Below are 19,766 nucleotides of genomic sequence, written 5' to 3'. Positions count from 1 at the left end.
TACAGATATTAGTGTCATATAACAGTTGAGAACAATTCAGCATCAGCTGTTTCATTGAGAAAAGTGATGTGGTTGATGCAGCAGTACACTGACAGCGTCGGCTCATAGATACAGTAAGCGCAGGACGATAATTAAAAGCCTTTAATTAAATCATAGAGCAACCCATGAATGAGTAATAAACGGAAAGAAATATGCTCTGGTACCTAATTGCCGAAGCCCTCTGTGGGCAGGATCTTCATCTCTGCCAATTTCTTCTTGTCTTGTAGTTTCATAGTTTATGCATCCTTTTGTAGCTGAGAGGGTTTTCCAAAACCTGTGAAATGAGATAAAACCTTTAATAATGCTCATGGTCAAAATTGGAAAGAGACAGCATTTCATTATGAACAAGGTGCTGCAGAGGCTGGAGGCAATGACACATCTGTGTGTGTAAGTATGAGCACTGATGATGAACGTCTAGTCGTGTTGGTGCGTTTCTGTGAATGTGCCGGCAGTATTTGTACTCTCTTGCTGATGAAAGGGCTGCCATTGTGTTAGCAACGTGAGATGGGGGTTGAACTGCAGACTGCAGCATGAAGCTTGTAATGTGACACTAAGTCCTGAAAGGAAATGAGGAGATGGAAATGGTTGGGGACAGGATAAAGGCACATTTTGTTTTGTTTTTGTTCTCTGCAAATTTTTGATGGTACAGCCTGACTTTTAATATTATGAGGTGGATCATTTTTGCCAATTTCCAATGTTAATGTGTCTATAAAGTGGTAGCAATGTCAAAATGTATTGAAGATGGGGAAAACAAACACAAACATTTTAAATAGCAGGTCATTTCCCTGAGTCAATTCTCGGCAGAGATAGAAAGTTGGCATTTGCACTTGTAGCAAACTCAGTTGGAATAGTGCATTGGGGATAGCAAGTGTCTGTGTCAGAATGCATGCTTGTGTGTCTGGCTGGAGTAGTAGTGGAGACAGATTGTGTATGGCGAAATCTGCTGCCGCCTGGTTTGCCCTGCAGTGGTGCAATAACACCTGTAACTGATGGAACAGTCTTCATTATGTGGACTAACATTTCTACTGACCTCCAGTAAAACAAATCCAATTTCTTTCCTGTCTTTAGCCTTAAAAGTCATTATCTCTTGTTTTACAGCAGGTCCTTGTGTCACGGTGCGACTGTTTTCTTAATGTGGCATATCCAGTCTGACACTTCACATCATAGATGGATGTTACAGTTCTTTAACTTAATTATTCCTTTTAAACTTCACAGTGTAGACAAAGTCATAATTTTATTTTCATCCACGTTGTGTTAGATGATGGTATTACTTTAAATCTGTTGAGATGATGCCAGAAAACAAAAGCCTCTCACACCTTCGATCTCTTCCTCCCTTTCTCTGTCTTGTTTGTCACCCCACACACACCAGTGACATCTGACGTCATTTTTTTCCTATCCACATCTCGCTCAGGTGATGTGGCAACGAGAAATGTGCTCTTTGCGCTCCTTCCTCGCTCCCTTTTATCTCCTCTGACACATTACTAAAATGTTCTCCTCTCTCTTTCCCCTCTTCCTACTTTTTAAGGTCCTGCATGAAAGGCTTTGCCATTTAAGAACTGTGTGACATGTATCCTGACTTTTCTCCTCTATAGAAAAACAAGCCATTGGAGATGCAGATGCTTCATAATACATTTTTTCTTCTTCTCTTCTTTTTCAGGGCAGCTGGAAGTTGCACCACCTACTGCAGCAGAGTTAAGATATGGTAAGGAGTCAGATTTTTTGTAATCTTGGTGGATGTTTTAGAATGACTCTTTGCGTTTCTATGTGTATTTTACCCCATTTTGGTGATGTAGAGGGATGGTTAAAGAAGTACATGGAATTGAAAAATGCTTATTAATCTTGTAACATGACCGCCTGGATTGATATTTTTCATTTAACTGTCAATCAACCAGGAAGGATTAATGAAGGTCTTTATTAACGTTAATGAGCAGGTTATTGTGGTTCATTGTTGATACTTTGATTCCATGGTCTCTCCAAAGGAAAGGAAAAACCTACTGTATATGAACCTGGCTTATAGGGTTGTAAGTTTTCCATGAAGAGATATGCCACTAGCTATTGCTCCAGATGTCCCTGACAAATGGGTACCCAAGAATATCAGTTGAATCTGAATCTAAGGTACAAAACAAAGTTTTCGGATACAGAGCAAGATGAGACAAGAGGCATGCATTCAAAATGTGTAGTCCTGTCTCTTTATCATACAAAGCACACAATGTTTCGCTACTCCGTCTCGCTGGGCCGTATGGTTGGGAGTCCATCGCTCTTTTAAATCACAGTTAGCAGAGCACAACACACACAAATGCTGTTAAAGAAAAGTAAGAAAACAAACAAACATATGTTTATTGATTCATGTTTATGGTTTATAAGATAAGATCCCTGTTTGCTTCCACTCATAGTCTTCCTGCAGTCCATAAATACTGCTAAATGATTTAACGTTAAGTGATTAAAAGAAGAAACACAAATTAACATGAGGAACGTAAAATGCAGAAAAAAGAAACAACAACGGCCATGCTGCCGAAATAAGTTGGTGTGAGTTGGTAATAAATTCCAATAGAATATGTATTACAGATCGTCTCATATTACAAATGGAAGGTGAGGCACTAACACATATGTAACCCACCTGCACACACTCAACTAAAAGCTTATGCAGGCATACTTCACTCTGCGCTGCTCAGTTACTGACATGACCTCAGATTTCTCTCCTCCTCTCCTTCTGCTGAGAGGTTGGAAAGCCTAAAGCAGTTCATATCAAACTGTGTTTGTGTATACTGTGAGAAAGACAAAGATCTTTGACTATAAGCAAAAACAGAGACATCATGTGAGATTTGTCTTCTCTTAAGCTCAGTGTTTCTGTTGTGCTGAAATGCAGTTTTTCTTGCTTTGGCTCAACACTAAGGATAACGCAGCTGAGATCAACATCGAGACAAGAAACATCGACTCAGCCGGCTGTCACTAGAGCAACAGCGTCCAACACGGCACATAAATGTTTTCCTCAAGACAGCAAAGTCTTTGTGTTGTGTGTTGCCTTGCTTTTCTGCCTTTTTATTACTGTAAAAACAGATCCATTCAGCATTTAAGTCATATCACTCCGACCTATGAATTCTGAAAATAAGATTGATGAGTGATTTAATGATGAAATTCTTTTGTAAAGCTTCTTCCTTTTTACCGACTAAACTGAGTGGAAATGCAAATTTCGAGCTGAAGTTTGCCAATCAAAATGCCTCAACCCTGGTTCTCATTTGTTATTTAAAATGTTTTAATTTTATTTTAATAGGAACAATTTTAAAAGCCTATGTTGATATATAAAAGTAAACCTTTTTTAAGTTTGAGACTTCTGAGGTTTGAGCAGTGCCTCTAAAACAGCTTTTAGATTTCACTCTCTAGGGCTCTGAATTTTTCTTTGCCTTTAAATAAGATTAGGTAAGTTCAGTGTGATGAAAGTGATGAACATGTTGAATTAAAAGGGGAGCACAGAGAGCAGACCTCTACCAAGGCGTGTGTGCAGAATAGGACAGAATATCTACAGTTTATACCACATAAGCTAAGTTGACTAAATTTAATAAGTCACTTAAAAACTTTCCCCAACAGCTTTACAGTTAGTCATGTTATTCAGAGTACGACAAAAAGTGCAGTTATTGGAACTACTATAGCCAGAGGAGTCCATTTTTAATTACCAGCTGAGACCAGGGGAAATAAGGGGTAGTTATTGGAAAATTTAAATTTGGAGATCTTGGTGATCCCTGTCCCTGAAATTGCATGAGTCAATTATGCTTTATATGAGGAGATACTGGAGCCAAGAGGCAAAATGATAAACTCACTCGCTGCTGTTTAAAAGACTTCACTCTAGTTTGTTTTTCTGCACAGACTCATCCAAACCATTGATTCTACAGGTCTCAGCACCAAGAGATGGAGTGCTCTTCGAAATCCAATTCATGTTGCCCCTGGTGTAGCATTAAAGTAAAGTCTGTGTTTAAGATATAAAAGAGTGTGTGTTTTATGTACTTAACCAGCAATATTTAAAATTCTCCATAAGTACAGAAGGAGAGCTGCAGCAGAACAAGAGCTTGAGAAAAGAAATGACTGTGATTATGCTTTAAGCAAACGCTGTTCTGCAGATCACTTACCTGAACTAGACTGAACTTCAACTAGAATAGGGAATAGACTAAACCTTCTTGGGGCTGTTGGTGACATTTAAAATTCACTCTCACAGCACCAACAGTATGTCAGACTGTATACAGTATCTCATTATATGCATACTGTAACACACACAGTCTATTTATGCATGTAAAGGGATATATACTTTACCCTATGTAGAAATATTAACATTCTGATAGCCTTTTTGGTCTGGAAATAGTGCTACTTGATATTTATGACATTCATATTTACTAGTGCAGTACCCGTTGAAAATGTGCCTGTTTGGAATGGGCCGATTGCTTGGCCTGTGTTATTACTGCTTGTAGAATTCTTCAAAACCAAATTGTACCCCAAAATTACTTACAGAAGGACCCCAAACCACTTAATATGCAACTCCACTGTATAGTCTACTACTGACTTACAGTGTAGGCTTCTTCTCCATCAGAGGAAGACATTGTACTACTATATTTACCTGACAGAGAACGCTGCAGATTCAGAATGTAATCACAAAATATTCCAATGAAAATGTGGAGTAATCAGACATTTGCCTCATGGGCTCATGGCAGTGTGCTACCCACCTGGCCCGTTATGAGAGCTAATCAGCACATATCTGCATTCATCAACCACCAGAACCGGACCGTGTGTGCACAGAGACAGAGAGAGAGAGAGAGAGAGAGAGACGTATGATCGTTAATAAATGTAACACTTCAGCAGAGGACGTGTTCATTTTAGTGGCTTGACGGTGAAGTAGGGGATTTGATTCGCGGGGGTGTCTCTGGTCTCTGGTCTTTTCAGTGTAAGAGGTGGAGTGGCCAGCGGCTAGAGCGGCAAAAGCCAATGTGTGCTTCTTTTACCTATATATTTAATGATATCTTTTGCATTTCTAAACAACGTCAAACTTGGCACTGCACTTAACTCGTGCCCGTAGCAAGACACGTGTCAAGTTTGAAATCCATCAGACTAACGGTTCGAGAGATACGTGCATAACACGCAGACAGACAGACAGACGTTCCTGCAATTTATAGATAGATAGATAGATAGATGACACTATTTCCACAGAAAAACTATGTTAAATCTGTGAGTCTTTCTTGATTTTCAAAGCTGAAACCCATTCCAAATTTCAGGAAAATACTTTATTGTTTTGCTGCTGGTCTGTGAGGTGGACATATGTACCAATGGCATTGACTATGCTATAGAAATAAGATATAAAAACCTACCCACTGACTTATGGAGCCGGGCCTGCTGGCGTCAGCCTCTCCTGCTGTCGGGTGGCCGCTGTTCCGCATTCACTGCTCCGTGTCCTCTCCTTCGTCGGCGTCAGGATTCCGCCAGTCCGCTCTCCGTGTTGTATAATTCAGGTTTCAAAAGCTTTTTAAAAACTGTCAGCATGCTGCTTCCGTGATTGTCTCCCGCCAGAAACAATCTCCACCTGAATCTCCATCTCCACACCTGCCGCTTCGGTCTGGACTAAATCAGCATCACACAAACACGCCCCGCCATGTGACGTGTCAGTCTGGCCCTGTCCATCAGGCGAACTACTCACACTATCAGCTGACACAGACTAAAACGTAACCATACATTTTCTGTCACGTTGTATCAAGAATATGGATTACACTTAAAATCTGCACAGGTCATTTGCGGCTGTTTTTTGTAATATGCTTCCACATTTCAATCCGTTACAGCAACATAACGTTAACCTGCATGAATAAATAACTAGAGTTTATTTCAAGCATCTCCCAACATCAGCTTCATAGTATTCATTTTCTTTTTAGCACAGAAGTGCTTTGTGTCTCTGTGAAATAATGTTCTTGTATCTTCTTTGTGTTCATTTTGGTACAGTTCTGCTCTGCAAGGTTCAATTATGTCTGATGGGTTGGTACTTATTAATGTAGAGATAAACGCAATCTGCATGCTTTCTGTTTGTCTGTTGGTGATTTATTTTTATTTTTTTTGTCATTTTACAGTTCTACTGCACAATGCAATCCCGTTCGTTGGATTTGGATTCCTGGACAACTGCATCATGATCGTTGCTGTAAGTCTGTCAGCTTCATGCAGTGTCGTGCTCCCCTGCAGCTCAGTGGGTGTAGAGATTTTCTCAGTGTGACGGGTTTGATTTCCAACAAATACGTTGCATGTACTCTTAATACTGTAGGAAGCTTTGGATGGAAGCATCGAGGGAGGAATAGAAGCACAAGTTTAATGCTACTGTATTTATATATATATATATGAGAGAGATAGATGTATATTTTCAATCTTCTCATCTGTTTCTCAGAGTCCTTCCTTCCTTTTCTTTTTGTTTTTTTGACATCCGATAAAATCTAGTAATTTGTCTGCCACAAGCCTACTCACTCTTTATTAAGTCTTTGTTCAAATAATGAAATCCAAACCCTGTGGAACAGTCTGATACTGCTCTAAAAATGAAGAATAATGTGTTTTTTCAACTCAATTCAAAGTGTGCTTTCACAGCAGGGTTATTTTAACAGAGAGATGATTCATTCTTATGCTGGAAGCTCTTAAGATGGAAAGACAGAGTGAAGGAATATATTATAGGTATATATACCAAGAGAAAAAATTATGATATCCTAAATTGGACATAATAAAATGTCAAAACTTTGCCCAAAAACAAATGTACTTTAACAAAAAGGAAGAATATGCTGATGTTATACACAATATTTATTTTTTATAAAGCAGACGCTGCAAAAGCGTGAAAATTGAAATCAAAAGTGAGTGTAAAAGTGTAACTGTACTTCTTTTAGTCCAGACTGTGGGAGAAACTAATGCATTCTGCCTGAAGATCTCAGGCTGATTTCCGTTTTGTATGGGATCAGACCACTAAAACCAGGAAGCCATAAACTGAAAGACTGAAAGCTTCTAGAAAATCTGAAAAAGCTTTTAAAGTTAGGCTTTGACTGAAAGGTATTGGGCATTTTGACAAAGTTATTTGATTTGAAGTTAAACATCTTGCTAGCATTTTTGATAAGACCAGAGGAGAGGAGAGACACCTATAGTGTATGTGATGAGACATTACACAGAGGTCATTACTAAAGATTAAAAACATACTGGCATCACAGTATATAATAATTAGGTCTTTATGACGATGAACCTCAGTTAAATAAGTCATTCTGTATTTCTCTCTGAATTTCATTGAGAAAGAACATGAACAGATACATTTCATGTCATAGCCCGTACATTAGCCTGCACTTATTTGTATGGTTAGTATTGTAGTATAAGGGAATAAAATTGAAAGCTTTCCCGTCTTACAAATGTGTGTGTGTGTGTGTGTGTGTGTGTGTGTGTGTGTGTGTGTGTGTGTGTGTGTGTGTGTGTGTGTGTATTTACAGGGCACACACATTGAATTATCCATTGGCGTGGTCCTCGGCATTTCAACTATGGCTGGTAAGATAATCTCATGATCCTAATGTAACTTACAATGACGCAGTGCATTTTCACTATGTTGTTCTTATTGGTGCCGTAGCTTTTGAAATCTTCTTTGATTTGTATCTTGTCTGATTTCCTTTATAGGTATGAATGATTATATACATTCTGTGTAGGTTTATAAGAACACAACTTTTTGATTGAGGATTGTTGCAGAACAAAAGTGATGCCTGGATGACAACAAGAGAATATGTTTCTCATGTTGCTTGCTGCACAGCCCACTTTGGTCAATTCTTTAAACCTATTATTATTATAATACATGGGTCACATGTCAGTTCTGACGTGTTTACATGATCTCCCTGATGGCTTTCCATCTGGTAAAAGTATGTTTGTCATATATTTGCATACATAATAAGTCAAATTAAATTCATCATCTAATTGTTCAGGTAACAGCTAAGCTTGGGGCAAATGAATATGTGACAAAAACCTACTACCTCAGATTTAGTTTAGGTTCAGATATACAATTTTCTTGCCCAGACTGCAAGTCGCACTCACTGTCTACTTCTCAATTAGAGTGATGGTATGCCAAATCCTAGTGGACTCCTAACTCTTTCAAACAAAAATAGAAGGAGGCATTTTCAATTTCAGTGTCGACAGGATGCCCAGTCTCATAATGAAGCTTTAATGATAAAGTCTCAATTTGAACACTGTTGTGACACTAATCCCAAAAAAAAAGAGTGCAATAACATAGAGTGACACTGCCTGGCCTAAATAATGAGGGTTTCATAAATACAATAACACTGTTCACAAGCAGATTGAATGGGTGTAGTCATATCCACTTAGCTCAAAGAGGCACATTTGCATTTTAATGTTATCACTTGTTCCTGTTCAGTGTATATGGGAGAGACTTTGAGAGAGGAGCACAATGGTGTTAGTGAAGCAGTAGGACTGTCCCTATTTACAAATGTAATGGTGGTAAAAGCATTGGAGTTTAATGGCAACTGGCATTCTCACTTCTACTCTGCAAGTCTTACCTTTCCTCTTCTGATTTATTTGTTGCTGCTGGCGGTGATAACAGTGTGCTTCTGTTGTTTTTAGCTCAAGCTTTTCAAATTGACTCAGTAAACCGATCCGTCTGAAAGACTTGGAGGAGTCAAAGCTGATACTGTAGAGCAGAGAAGGCCAGAGGCCTGAAGCATTTTTTTATTCTATTTTTCTATTCTATTATTTTTAATCTACTTCACAGGGAACTGTAGAGATGTAGAAAACTTGACCAGTGCAGACTAAAGCAAAGAGTAGGGCTGGGTATCATTGAAAACATGTCAATACCAATACCGTGACTTTGATACCGGTTCCTGAACAATAAAAATAAATTACAACATTACACATTACGGCACAAATCTTTTAATTTATTTTTCAGCTCCTAATACGTGAGCCCCGTCTCTGTGTGTAACTTAGAGTTTTTCTTGCATGTCTCTACGACACGTAACATTAGACAGCCAATCAGCAGCATTATTAGATCTTGGTAGAAGCATGCTGCATGCTTATTGGCTCACTGACACTGATGAGATTTACTCCTTAGGTATTGAAATTTGATATTAAATGACAAGGCTTTTTTGATACTCGATACTAAGGAGGCAATTCGCTCGGTGCTTAATAGTTATTGATTTCGGTACGCAGCCCTAGCAAGGAGCGATAGATCTTTTAGGGATATACCATAGAGGGGAGGTATTTGAACATTTACTTTGAGGTGCTTATTTGATAGGTTGGATATTTTTATTTGGATGTTTCAAATGTATTTTATATCTTGTAGGTAGGGTACTACACAAGAAGGTTAGTCTGGGGACAACCTTCACCCACAAGAATGTGTAGAATCTATTATGAGTTTGGGTACAACTGTCACACAGAGGAATTGGAGCCTGGAATGTGGGAATCTATTAGGAGCACGTGCCATAAAAGGTACAGGTTAAGAGTAAACTGTTCCAAGTGAAATAGATGTCTCATGCTGTGTGAGCACAAAAAGAGTTTAAAAGGGATCTATTTCTATGTACATGTTGGTCACCCTTGAGCAGACACGTTTGTATGCTCACGGTTGTCTCATTGTCATGAGAGTTTGTTCACTGCTTAAATAAAGCTGCATTTGATTTGTACTCATCGGACTGGTCGTCATCTTTGAGGTTTCCCAACATAATTTCTGAGTGATCACCCGATATCATTATTGTGTCAAAGAAACTTATGACTTGATCCTGCTCTTGTAGATTTACAATACAAACCAGTTTTTCAAATTAAAAATGTGCGTTTTTTTTCTTGTTTCTTTTTGAACTTATATGATGAATGGATGATTGGGAGTTTGGATTTATAGACAAAAGAGTTATCAGCTTGCAAACTCAGCCGGAAAATGTAAAATGTTTTTTTCAGTAAGGCTATTAGTAGTTTAACAGGCAGAGCCTGTTATATCCGAGTGGCTTAAAGAGATTTGAGAGTGAGCTCTCGGTGCAGAAATCCCCCTTTGAATTAAGTTTTAAAAAGTGTAGGAAACTACCACACAGCCACCAATAGCACAGCCTCAACCTGGTTTCTATCACTCACTCCATTTTCTCAGAAGTGGTACTGTTTGTCATTCTTCGGACATTGGAACACGTGGGGCTCTGCAAATCAAGAGGCTGCAGTTATCTAACCCAGTCCACAGTGATTTAGCACTAGTGTCAAGTCTGTAGTCAAGTCCACCAATCACACCTTTTCTACAAGGCAAATGTGCACTATTCTAAAATGGTCTACTGCTGAGTTGGCCCAATTACATACTTTAAAGGTCCCAAGACATGGTGCTCTTTGGATGCTTTTATATAGACCTTAGTGGTCCCCTAACACTGTATCTGAGTCTCTTTCCCGAAATTCAGCCTTGGTGCAGAATTACAGCCACCAGAGCCAGTCCCACAATGAGCTTTCCTTAGTATGTGCTATTTCTGTGTCTGTAGCTATTGAGGAGGAGAGAGGGGATAGGGGGGGGACAAGGTGGAGGGTGGGGGTGTGGCCTTGACCAACTGCCACTTTGCTTGTTTGAAAGCCATAGTAGGCTCGTTCGAGATGAACTGCGCCTCGCCTGTAAAGTAGACGAGAGCAGGTCCGCTCTCAAGTCGGACAGTTTTCCAGCCTTTTCTAGCAGCCTTCAGGCTGAACAGGAAGTGACACAAACACTGTGGTCCGATTCCAATTTAATAAAATGTTATCAGACCCATATATCAGCTCCTACACAGTCTCCAGTTGTTTTTATTATGACAGAGTAGCTGTCAAAATTCTCTACATGCGATCTGTTGCTGATTTTAATTAACAACACACTGTAGATGATCTGTAATCTGATCGGATTTAGTCTCTCTGACTTCTAAACACAACTATCAGCCTCACAACATGTGTTCTGTACAGAATAAGCTTTTAAATCAGACAAATCATAGTTAAAATCCCTCCGATTGAAAATCAATAAAAAGTTTATATAAAACGTCATCATGTTGAGTCGATTCTGAACCAATCAGCTGTTCGATCAGCTGAGAGGCGGACGTTTCCCAGCATGCACTGGGTCCGCCTGCGTCTGCCTGGCTCTTGCAGTTGGTGAAAAGCAACACATGTAGCTCCAATTGTGCCCACTACATTTAGCAATAAAAAAAAACTGTAATCTTCTTTACCCAACAACCCTTTTTTTCACCGCCAGGAGACCCAGAACAGATCGTCTAGCAATCACAAATGTAACCACAAAGAATGAAATGTCATAAAAATTAAAATATTGCTATTCAATTAAAGTATTTTGTGTGTGTGTGTGTGTGTGTGTGTGTGCACTTGTGTGTGTGTGTGTTTCACACAAAGGACATAAAGTTCCTCTGTGTAAATGAGATTTCATTTTTCTGAAGTATTATCCTCCATATTTAAGATCTTTTCTCTTTAGGGAGACTCTCTTTATTTGCATTCTAATTCACTGCAATGCGTTAAAGTCAGGGATCCTGCCCAGTGGGATCCTGCCCAGTGGGATCCTGCCCAGTGCAAACCGTCTTTTCTGTTGAAAATACCAGAACAATCTCCTCATTTAGAACAAACCTACTTTGTGTGTTTTGGCGAAGAATTACAAAAACCTTGATTCCTTCCACTCTGCGCTAAGTGAGCGAGGCAACAGCGATGTGGGCTTCAGCATTGCATTTGTCTCCTTAATGAGCCCAGAATGCACTGTGGGTGTCCCATTATATGCTGTGCAATAACCAACATGACCAAAATAAGCAATATATATGGGGTGCCTGTTTGAGTGTGTCCCATATACTAAGGCTCAGTCCTTACCGCAGCGGTCCAGGTTCGAGTCCGACCCACGGCCCCTTGCTGCAAGTCGTCCCCCCTCTCTCTACCACCTTTTCCTGTCTTCATCTGTCCTATCAATAACCCCCCCCCACCAACAGAAAAGCAATATATGGTTATTGTAAAACAAATATATACTACTGACTCATATTTGCTCTTTGTGTATTTATATTTAGAAATAATTATGAGGATACTTACTGATCCACTAGTATTTCTGATGCACATGTATAGTAATTACACTACACACTACTACTACTACTACTACTACTACTACTACTACTACTAACTATACTGTACATATTTTGTCCTAACATCATGCCTTACATATATTGATAATTCAATTTAATTTATAGTGTCAAATTATAACAAATTATATCAGGACACTACAGATAGAGTAGGTCTAGACCACATTGTAATTAACAAAGACTCAACAATTCCCCAAACAATTCAAGCAAGCATTTGGTGCGACACTGGCGAGGAAAAACTTCCTTTAAACAGGCAGAAACCCCAGACAGAACCAGGCTGTTGGTGGGCAGACATCTGCCGCTGCCGGTTGGGACACAGAGACACAGAGACACTGATACAGATATACAGAAATATGATTCAGGGGAAATGAATGTAGTGACCTGTTAATATGGACGGCTTCACACTTTGCTGGCAGATGACTCCAGGTCAGGCCTCTGAGAGGTAGATGGAAAAGTCATTTTCTCGTGTTTCATATGATGAAAAACCAGGCAAACACATTTTGTGTGATGTGCTTTTTGGCTGTCCTCGATACAAACCTTAATTTCCTAACTCATGTTGTAATCATGTCTCTTTCTTTTGCTTTTTCTACAGCTGCTGCCCTTGGCAACCTGGTGTCTGACCTGGCAGGACTAGGGTAAGAATTTCACACATACAATACACACATCAACACACACACGCAACTATTACCCTTTAAGTTTTTTACGCATATACGTATACGCGGATATTAAACACATTCACTCAAATGATGAAATGTTAAGAAAAACTATGGTACTATCAGTGTATATCCCATTACACAGATTATTACAGCAATATGGTATTACAACCCAGGTATACACAAATTATAATATACAAAGAGAATGAAAGTAAAGGTTTACCATCCCACTCCCTTTGGTAAAGGCTAAGTCATTACAGTGCTTATATTAGTATTAAACCGTAATCATTGAATTTACTCCAGAGGAAGATAAGCACGAGCAGCAAGGGAGAAAGACAAATGCAGAATTTTGTGTCCCAAAGGAAAGAAGACATGGGGCATTACTATAAATAAGAAAAGCCTAATAATTTAAACTTATTAGTGTGGTTTGATTAAATCAAGACTGTCTGAACAAAAACATTTTGTGCACACTGTGATTGTCATTTACTTAATCATACATTGGATATTGTTGTCTGTAAGCATCCAAGGCTCATTAGGCAAATGACTGAATATTTTATTGCTGATGTACTAAAAACTCCAATTTCCTGTTAAAGCTATTAAACCTCAGTAAAGAGTAATACAAGCCAGATTTTAATGGTATTATTTTGATCTGTTTTCATCCTCCAGCTTTCCTTATTTTGATTTCTGTTCCACTGGCCAAAACAAAATAGTCTATAGAGACTGTTTCGTTCTCCCTTCCTCTAAAACAGGGGTCTTTAATGTTTTTTTAGGCCAAGGACCCCTAACCTGAAAGAGAGACGAGCAGGGACCCCCTACTACATATATTGTATAAAATTGAGTTGCATAATAAACTGGGCCAACGTGTAGGGCAGCCTAAAGCCTTTGCATGTACCTTTTTATGGTGCCCTACTATACTAAGCTATTAAAATAAAGTTTTACATATGCTGATTTATCTTTGCTAATATGTTGGATTCATGTTGATATTTTCAGACATATTTAAATTTTATTGGGGAAAAAACGTACAAAAAAAGTATTTAACAATAATTTGGCGGCCCCCCTGCAATGACTCCGAGGACCCTCTAGGGGTCGCGGACCCCCTGTTGTAGATCACTGCTCTAAAATGATGAAGTAAAACTGAATCAGAGCAATGACTGCCGGGTCTTATCCCAGCTGCCTGCCATAGTTGTGTGCAGCATGTGATCAGGTTTGGTCAATAAAAGTATAATGATCCATAAGAAATACATTTTAGCCTGAAAAAAACATGTTTGTGCCTTGGATCGTTTCAAATGATTGCAATGCCTCATCATGTTCAGTCAGCAGATTCATGACTGTTATCTACTTCAGGGACCAAAATCAGCTTCCTAATCCGCCAACCATAATACTTACAGTAATAGAAGAGGCCTCCAAACATGTGTCACCAGCAGCCTATTGGTTGTATTTTAGTGATTATTAGTCCTATAACATGTCATTACTCAACTCAAGAGGAGACTGTGTTATTCCGCTCCATCAGAGGGCCAAGAGAGTGGAATTCAATCCCAAAGCACATCAGACAGTAAAACACATAAACGTCTTTTACTAGGCAGCTAAAACACTGGATGGTCAATACTTATACATGTCAGCACTAAATTATTTATAATGCATGCATTCTGTTAGTTTGCAAAGTCAACATATATGAATTTTACTTATTGTTTCCTCCTAGTTTACTACTGCTTTTATTGTTCTTAACAGCTGGGTCTGTTCTAATTTTTTTACCCTATACTTTGCTCTGTTGTATATCTCTCTGCTTCTGTGTTGTGTCCTGTCTTGTGCTTAGTTCTGCGTTGTGCTTTGTTCTGTTGTTTTCTACTTCTGTGATGTTTTGTGCTAAGTTTTGTTTTACTTGTGTCATCTTCCTTTTTGTTTCTTTGTATTTTAAAAAGCCTTTTTTAACATCGAGGGCAGGGGACTACAGATGAAAAATATCTTTTTGGCTAATTCTGGCTTTTAAAATCATGCGTTTTATTAATTTGCACTGTCCCCTTTCATAAGTAAACTGAATTGAATTACTCTTTCTCATTTAAATACAGAGAGAGAGTCAGCAAAACAGATAAGTAGGACAGTTGGGTAGAAAGACAACTTCAAAGACTGATGCCTTTTGCACCGTTTTAGTGTGATGGATTATACCTCATTCTGGCTTTTTGTAAACGCTCTCAGTGGACGGACACACACACACACACACCGTTGTGCTTCTGTGTGAGCGTCTGTGTTTGCCACTCAATCATGTTGGAAAGTAGAGCTGTTGTGGCCAGTTTGTCAAGGTGAGACTCGATTAGACCAGACAAGAGAGGGTTTTTGTTTTCTTGTGATGGATTTACACCAGTGAGTGTGAAGGCTGTTTGTCAGTGGAGCTCCTGCAGGTGTCCTTTGCTGCAACATTTGCATTACAGCTTTGTTTCAAAGGGGAATGGCATAAGTGCACACACACACACACACACACACACACACACACACTGTGCTTTAGATTACTCTGGGAGTTAGTGGCACTTTAGTAGCAGTTAAGAGCTGAGGAGGCGCAGTGGACTTACTGTGGGTACCTTTTTATCTGAAGCTGACAGATGAGGATACCCCAGGTGCCTCTTTACTGTAAAGTTGCTGCAGTTTTGGTATTTAGTTTGCTCTGCTCCAAACTACCCAATTGCAAGTGAATAGCTGTTTGGACCGACTTATACTCCACCAGTTAAGAGATAGTTGGTGGCATGGCCGAGTCAGCTTAGCATGAATGAAATAGGGCTTCAACTATTATTTTCTGAACAAACACTAAAACCCAAAGATATTCAGTTTGCTGTCTTAATAAACTAGGAATATCAGCAATCTTCAATTTGGATAAGGTGAAACCACTTAATGCTTGGCCCTTTTTGGTAAAAACGAATAATAAAGTATTCAAATTGTTGCTTATTTGTTTGAATATTTTCTGTTAATGACATATGCATTAATTGACTAATTAATGTAGCTTTAGCATGTAATCTATTCTCAACCTATTGAGTGCCTTTGCTAACAGCAAATGTTAAAAAACAAACAGAATGAGTCCCATAAATTTGCGTATTTTGAAGGTTGTTTCCTTCAGTTGGCTTGGAATATATTCTCATAAAAAAAATCGACGATCAGTTAGAATTTTTCTTGCCTGCCTAAATGAGCCAAATTAAAAGCTCTAGAGACTGTTTAAAATACTGCTAACATTCTTAGTGTGAACCTCATCTTCCTTTAGTTTACATTTGCTTGCAAAAAAAATTGATCTGTCAGAAAACCTTAATTTCATTCAGTAAATAGTGTAAATAGTTCTGACACAGAAACCCTGTGTGTTGTACCTTTTTAAATAACACTGGTTACGGTACAACTTCAGTAGGTGACTGCAGAACCTTTTCTCCGGACACACACATCACCGGCATTTTCTATTTCTCTAAATGTAAACCAACATTTTGCAGACACATCATTCTATAAACCTGTCTGAGGGCAGCAGTATTTCACAATACATAAACATTTTGGACATTAAGGCAAGTATAATAATATAAATATATGTCTTGACTTTCAAACAGTGACTCTTTTAAATGTGTTATAGATAATTAAATGTAATTTGTGCATCTGTAATAAGAGTTGATGGATAGAGACAGGAAACACAGTGGTAAGTGCAGGGAGGACTAGTAGGAGAGGATGTGAAACAGGAGTCATGTGTACATTAGCCAGCTGATTCCTAACAACAGCCAATCAAAGTCAAAATGCACCAGCTTCTCTGCTAAGTGTGATTAGCGTAGTGTGATCATGTAGTCAAACAGCACAAATACTGTAGATGTAGCTGCTGCTTCAGCCTGGGCCTCTGGAGTCTCTTTTGTCAATACTGTAGTGATTATACCTTGCAATGATTGTTTGTAAATCCTCCACTCAACGTCTGTCTTCCTCAACTAAAAGACTGAGCTCTGCTGCTCTGACTCCCTGCTCTTGTATATAACTGTAGTCTGCCTGTAGTGACCAATCTGTGCAACTATATCCACATGTGTTTGAGTGTAAATTTTTCATGTGTAGGGTTTGCTTGCTTGGGTGCATTTGTAAGATTTTCCTCCGTGTGTGTGTGTGTGTGTGTGTGTGTGTGTGTGTGTGTGTGTGTGTGTGTGTGTGTGTGTGTGTGTGTGTGTGTGGGGGGGGTTTTTTGACAGATCGCCCTCGTTGAAGCCCATAATTTAGCTCATGAGTCATTCTGACCGTTCAGCCAGTTGTTATAGATGCTCCTCCTGCACAGCTTAGTCTCAGCTCTGTTGTCGTGTTCCTTGTGGACATAATGCATTAGTAGCTATCTGGGGCAGACAAAGCAGCCAGTAAAGCATTATTGCATTCCGGCCAAGTTAGAAATAAAAAAAGGAAAAAAACTTGGAAACATTTTTGCTCATTCCAGGGAATAAAAAACTGGGGTCCCAAATTTGATTCCTCTTCCTTGACTGTGGATGTCATGTCTGTATTTCTGCCTTACACCTATTGGGATAAGTAAGAGCATATTCCATGACCTTTTATCATGAAAAGCAGATAAAGGCAATTAATGATGTATGTGTTTTTTTACTTGTACATTTGTCAGGTTTAACAGAGGGTGATACTTAATTGATCCCCTGAGGGAAAGTCTAGTTTGTTTGCCTTTCTCTAAGGAGGTTTAAAGCTGAGATCTCTTAAGGCCCTGACACACCAACCCGATTATCAGCCGTCGGACAGTCTGGCGAGTTCAGTGACTCGAGTCTGTTTGGTGCCATCGTCAGTTGGAGGAGCCGTCGGCCTTCATTTGGGCCGATTTGACATGTTGAATCGGAAGGCGGGCAGTCGGACTCAATGACCAGTCTGATTGGTGGAGTGCTAACCCGGAAATGTCGAGCAGGATGAGGTGACTAGAGTTTCTCAAAATCTGACGAAAATCTTTTAAACTGACCTTTGTCGATCTGAAACGAAGAGAGACTCAGCAACTGCATGGCCTATTTCTCGCTTAAAATGTTTTCAGAAACACGTTTCGGTGAACTATTTTCGTAAAATATGAGATTGTGTTCCGAACAAGCCGCCATGATGGTCTGGCTTTGAAATTCCGGAGAAGCCAGACCCACGTGACGCGTTCGTCCAATCAGCTGCTGGTTTTCATTTTTGGGGCGACAATACAGATTAGCGCCACCAGCTGTTATGGAGACGTATTACGTCTCACGCACGCGCAGAACGTACGCTCAAGTTGGCGTCGCTTCGGTATGTTCCGAGGCACTTTTTTTACCAACTCGGGGAGGCAGGCCATCGGGTTGCTGTGTCAGAGCCTTTACAGACCAGAAGGGATTCAGTGTTATGCTCTAGGATACCTCAGTAGGGCGGGGGCTTGTTTAAATCGTGGCATAATCCTGTCAAAGGAGGATTTTCTATAACCCATCCCTGTGCCCTTTTAACTATCAAAATCCAACGCGGTAGAACACATGTTTGTTATTGCCCACACAGGTTTTCTATTTTCTGATGCATTCCTTATTCCTTTTGCCTTCTGCTGTTGCAAATATGTGCAATATTTAGGCTGGATTTGACTCAAAGGCAGGACTGTCTGTATTATTGTTCCATCAAGGTATGCACCTGAAAAATGTAAAGAAAGTGTATGACTATGAGCGTCAGTATTTTGGATGGATGAGTTTGCATATCATAGAATCATAGTTCTATTATATGTCTATATATCATAATTGTCTGTTGTGTAAGTATTGTCCTCAGGAGCCGTTTGGATAATTAGCTTAATAGTTCATCATCTGTAATGAGAAAAACTGAAAAAGGTCTCTCTTAAAAACCTATTTCTGCTCTACTGTGATGAAAGGCTATTGCTGTCAGGAACACACACATGCAGCTTAACACACACATACACACACACACACACACACACACTGGCTTCCTCTCCTTGTCTCCTCATCTTTCTCTCAAATAAGCAACTTGCTACTTTGAGTCCATGAAAAGCGCTATATAAATTCAATTTATTATTATTATTATTATTATTACTTATCACTCCCCTGACTCGACAGCTCCAGCTGCAGCTTATTTGTGTGTGCAGTGAACTGAGGATCCATTAGTGCCAGTGACTGAACCAGACCTGGGTCAAATTATTAGTCTGAATTTCATTTCTCACACTAGAGCTGCTTGACCTGCTCTATATTTTTTTTCTCAGCAGCTCTCCAAAAACTTTCAGTTTCAGTTGTTATTTTAACACTATTACTGTGTTAATTGAGCAGGTGCCTCGGGCCCCAGACCCTCTGAGGCCCCAAAGGCCCCGGGTGAAAAAATTACTTTAAACTTTCAAATTTACCTGGCATGAAAGCAATGCTGGTATTGTTTTCACCTTGTGAGTTTGTGTGTGTCATCATGGTAAAATGTACTGTAGTGGGAACTACCACGATGGCAATTTTGAGTACTTTGCTAGAAGAGGTGTTTATATGTCGGTCTATCTGCGGCCAAATTTTTGTCACCGCGATAGCGTCATAACCATGCAAGATGCAGTCACAAAACTTTTGTAGTTAAGATCAAGATGAAGATGGGTGTGGTCCGAGCAAGGGCGGAAGGATGTAGGGAAGAGGCCATTGTCGCCTTCACTTTACACCCCTGGCCCGATTTGGCATCGCGGCTATGGTGATCTTACAAAATGCTTTTATTATGATGCATATCCTTAAACAAGACTGTGTGTTATCAAATTAACTAGAGTAACTAACTAACTGACTGACATATACCAAACTTGGGGTAGGGTTGTACTCCAGTGTAGAGATACTGGGTGAAATGTGTCAGTGTAGTGTGTGTGTGTGTGGGCAGGACTGAATACAGGGCCACAGATTTATCAGGTCCTGTATATCAGCCAGCGTTGACCACAGAGATCACCATTTACACCATAAAGCCAATTTACTACCAGAGATGGCAAAAGTACTCACTTACCGTACTCAAGTAGAAGTACAGATTTAACTTCTTTACTCAAGTAAAAGTA

At 39.5% G+C, this 19,766-nt stretch overlaps 1 protein-coding gene across 1 annotated transcript in view; it reads left to right on the top strand.

Annotated features, from left to right (window-relative positions):
* Positions 1 to 19,766, top strand: part of LOC120562307 (transmembrane protein 65-like) — a 45,233-nt gene that overhangs the window by 13,697 nt on the left and 11,770 nt on the right. The window contains exons 3-6 of the mRNA XM_039805972.1: positions 1,697 to 1,741; positions 6,135 to 6,202; positions 7,512 to 7,566; positions 12,715 to 12,757. Of these exons, the coding sequence (XP_039661906.1) occupies positions 1,697 to 1,741; positions 6,135 to 6,202; positions 7,512 to 7,566; positions 12,715 to 12,757 (211 nt within the window). The remainder of the gene's footprint in view (positions 1 to 1,696; positions 1,742 to 6,134; positions 6,203 to 7,511; positions 7,567 to 12,714; positions 12,758 to 19,766) is intronic.

Source organism: Perca fluviatilis, chromosome 7 (genome assembly GCF_010015445.1).
Source record: "Perca fluviatilis chromosome 7, GENO_Pfluv_1.0, whole genome shotgun sequence".
Lineage (NCBI taxonomy): Eukaryota > Metazoa > Chordata > Actinopteri > Perciformes > Percidae > Perca > Perca fluviatilis.
This window is presented reverse-complemented; position numbering and strand designations above follow the sequence as displayed.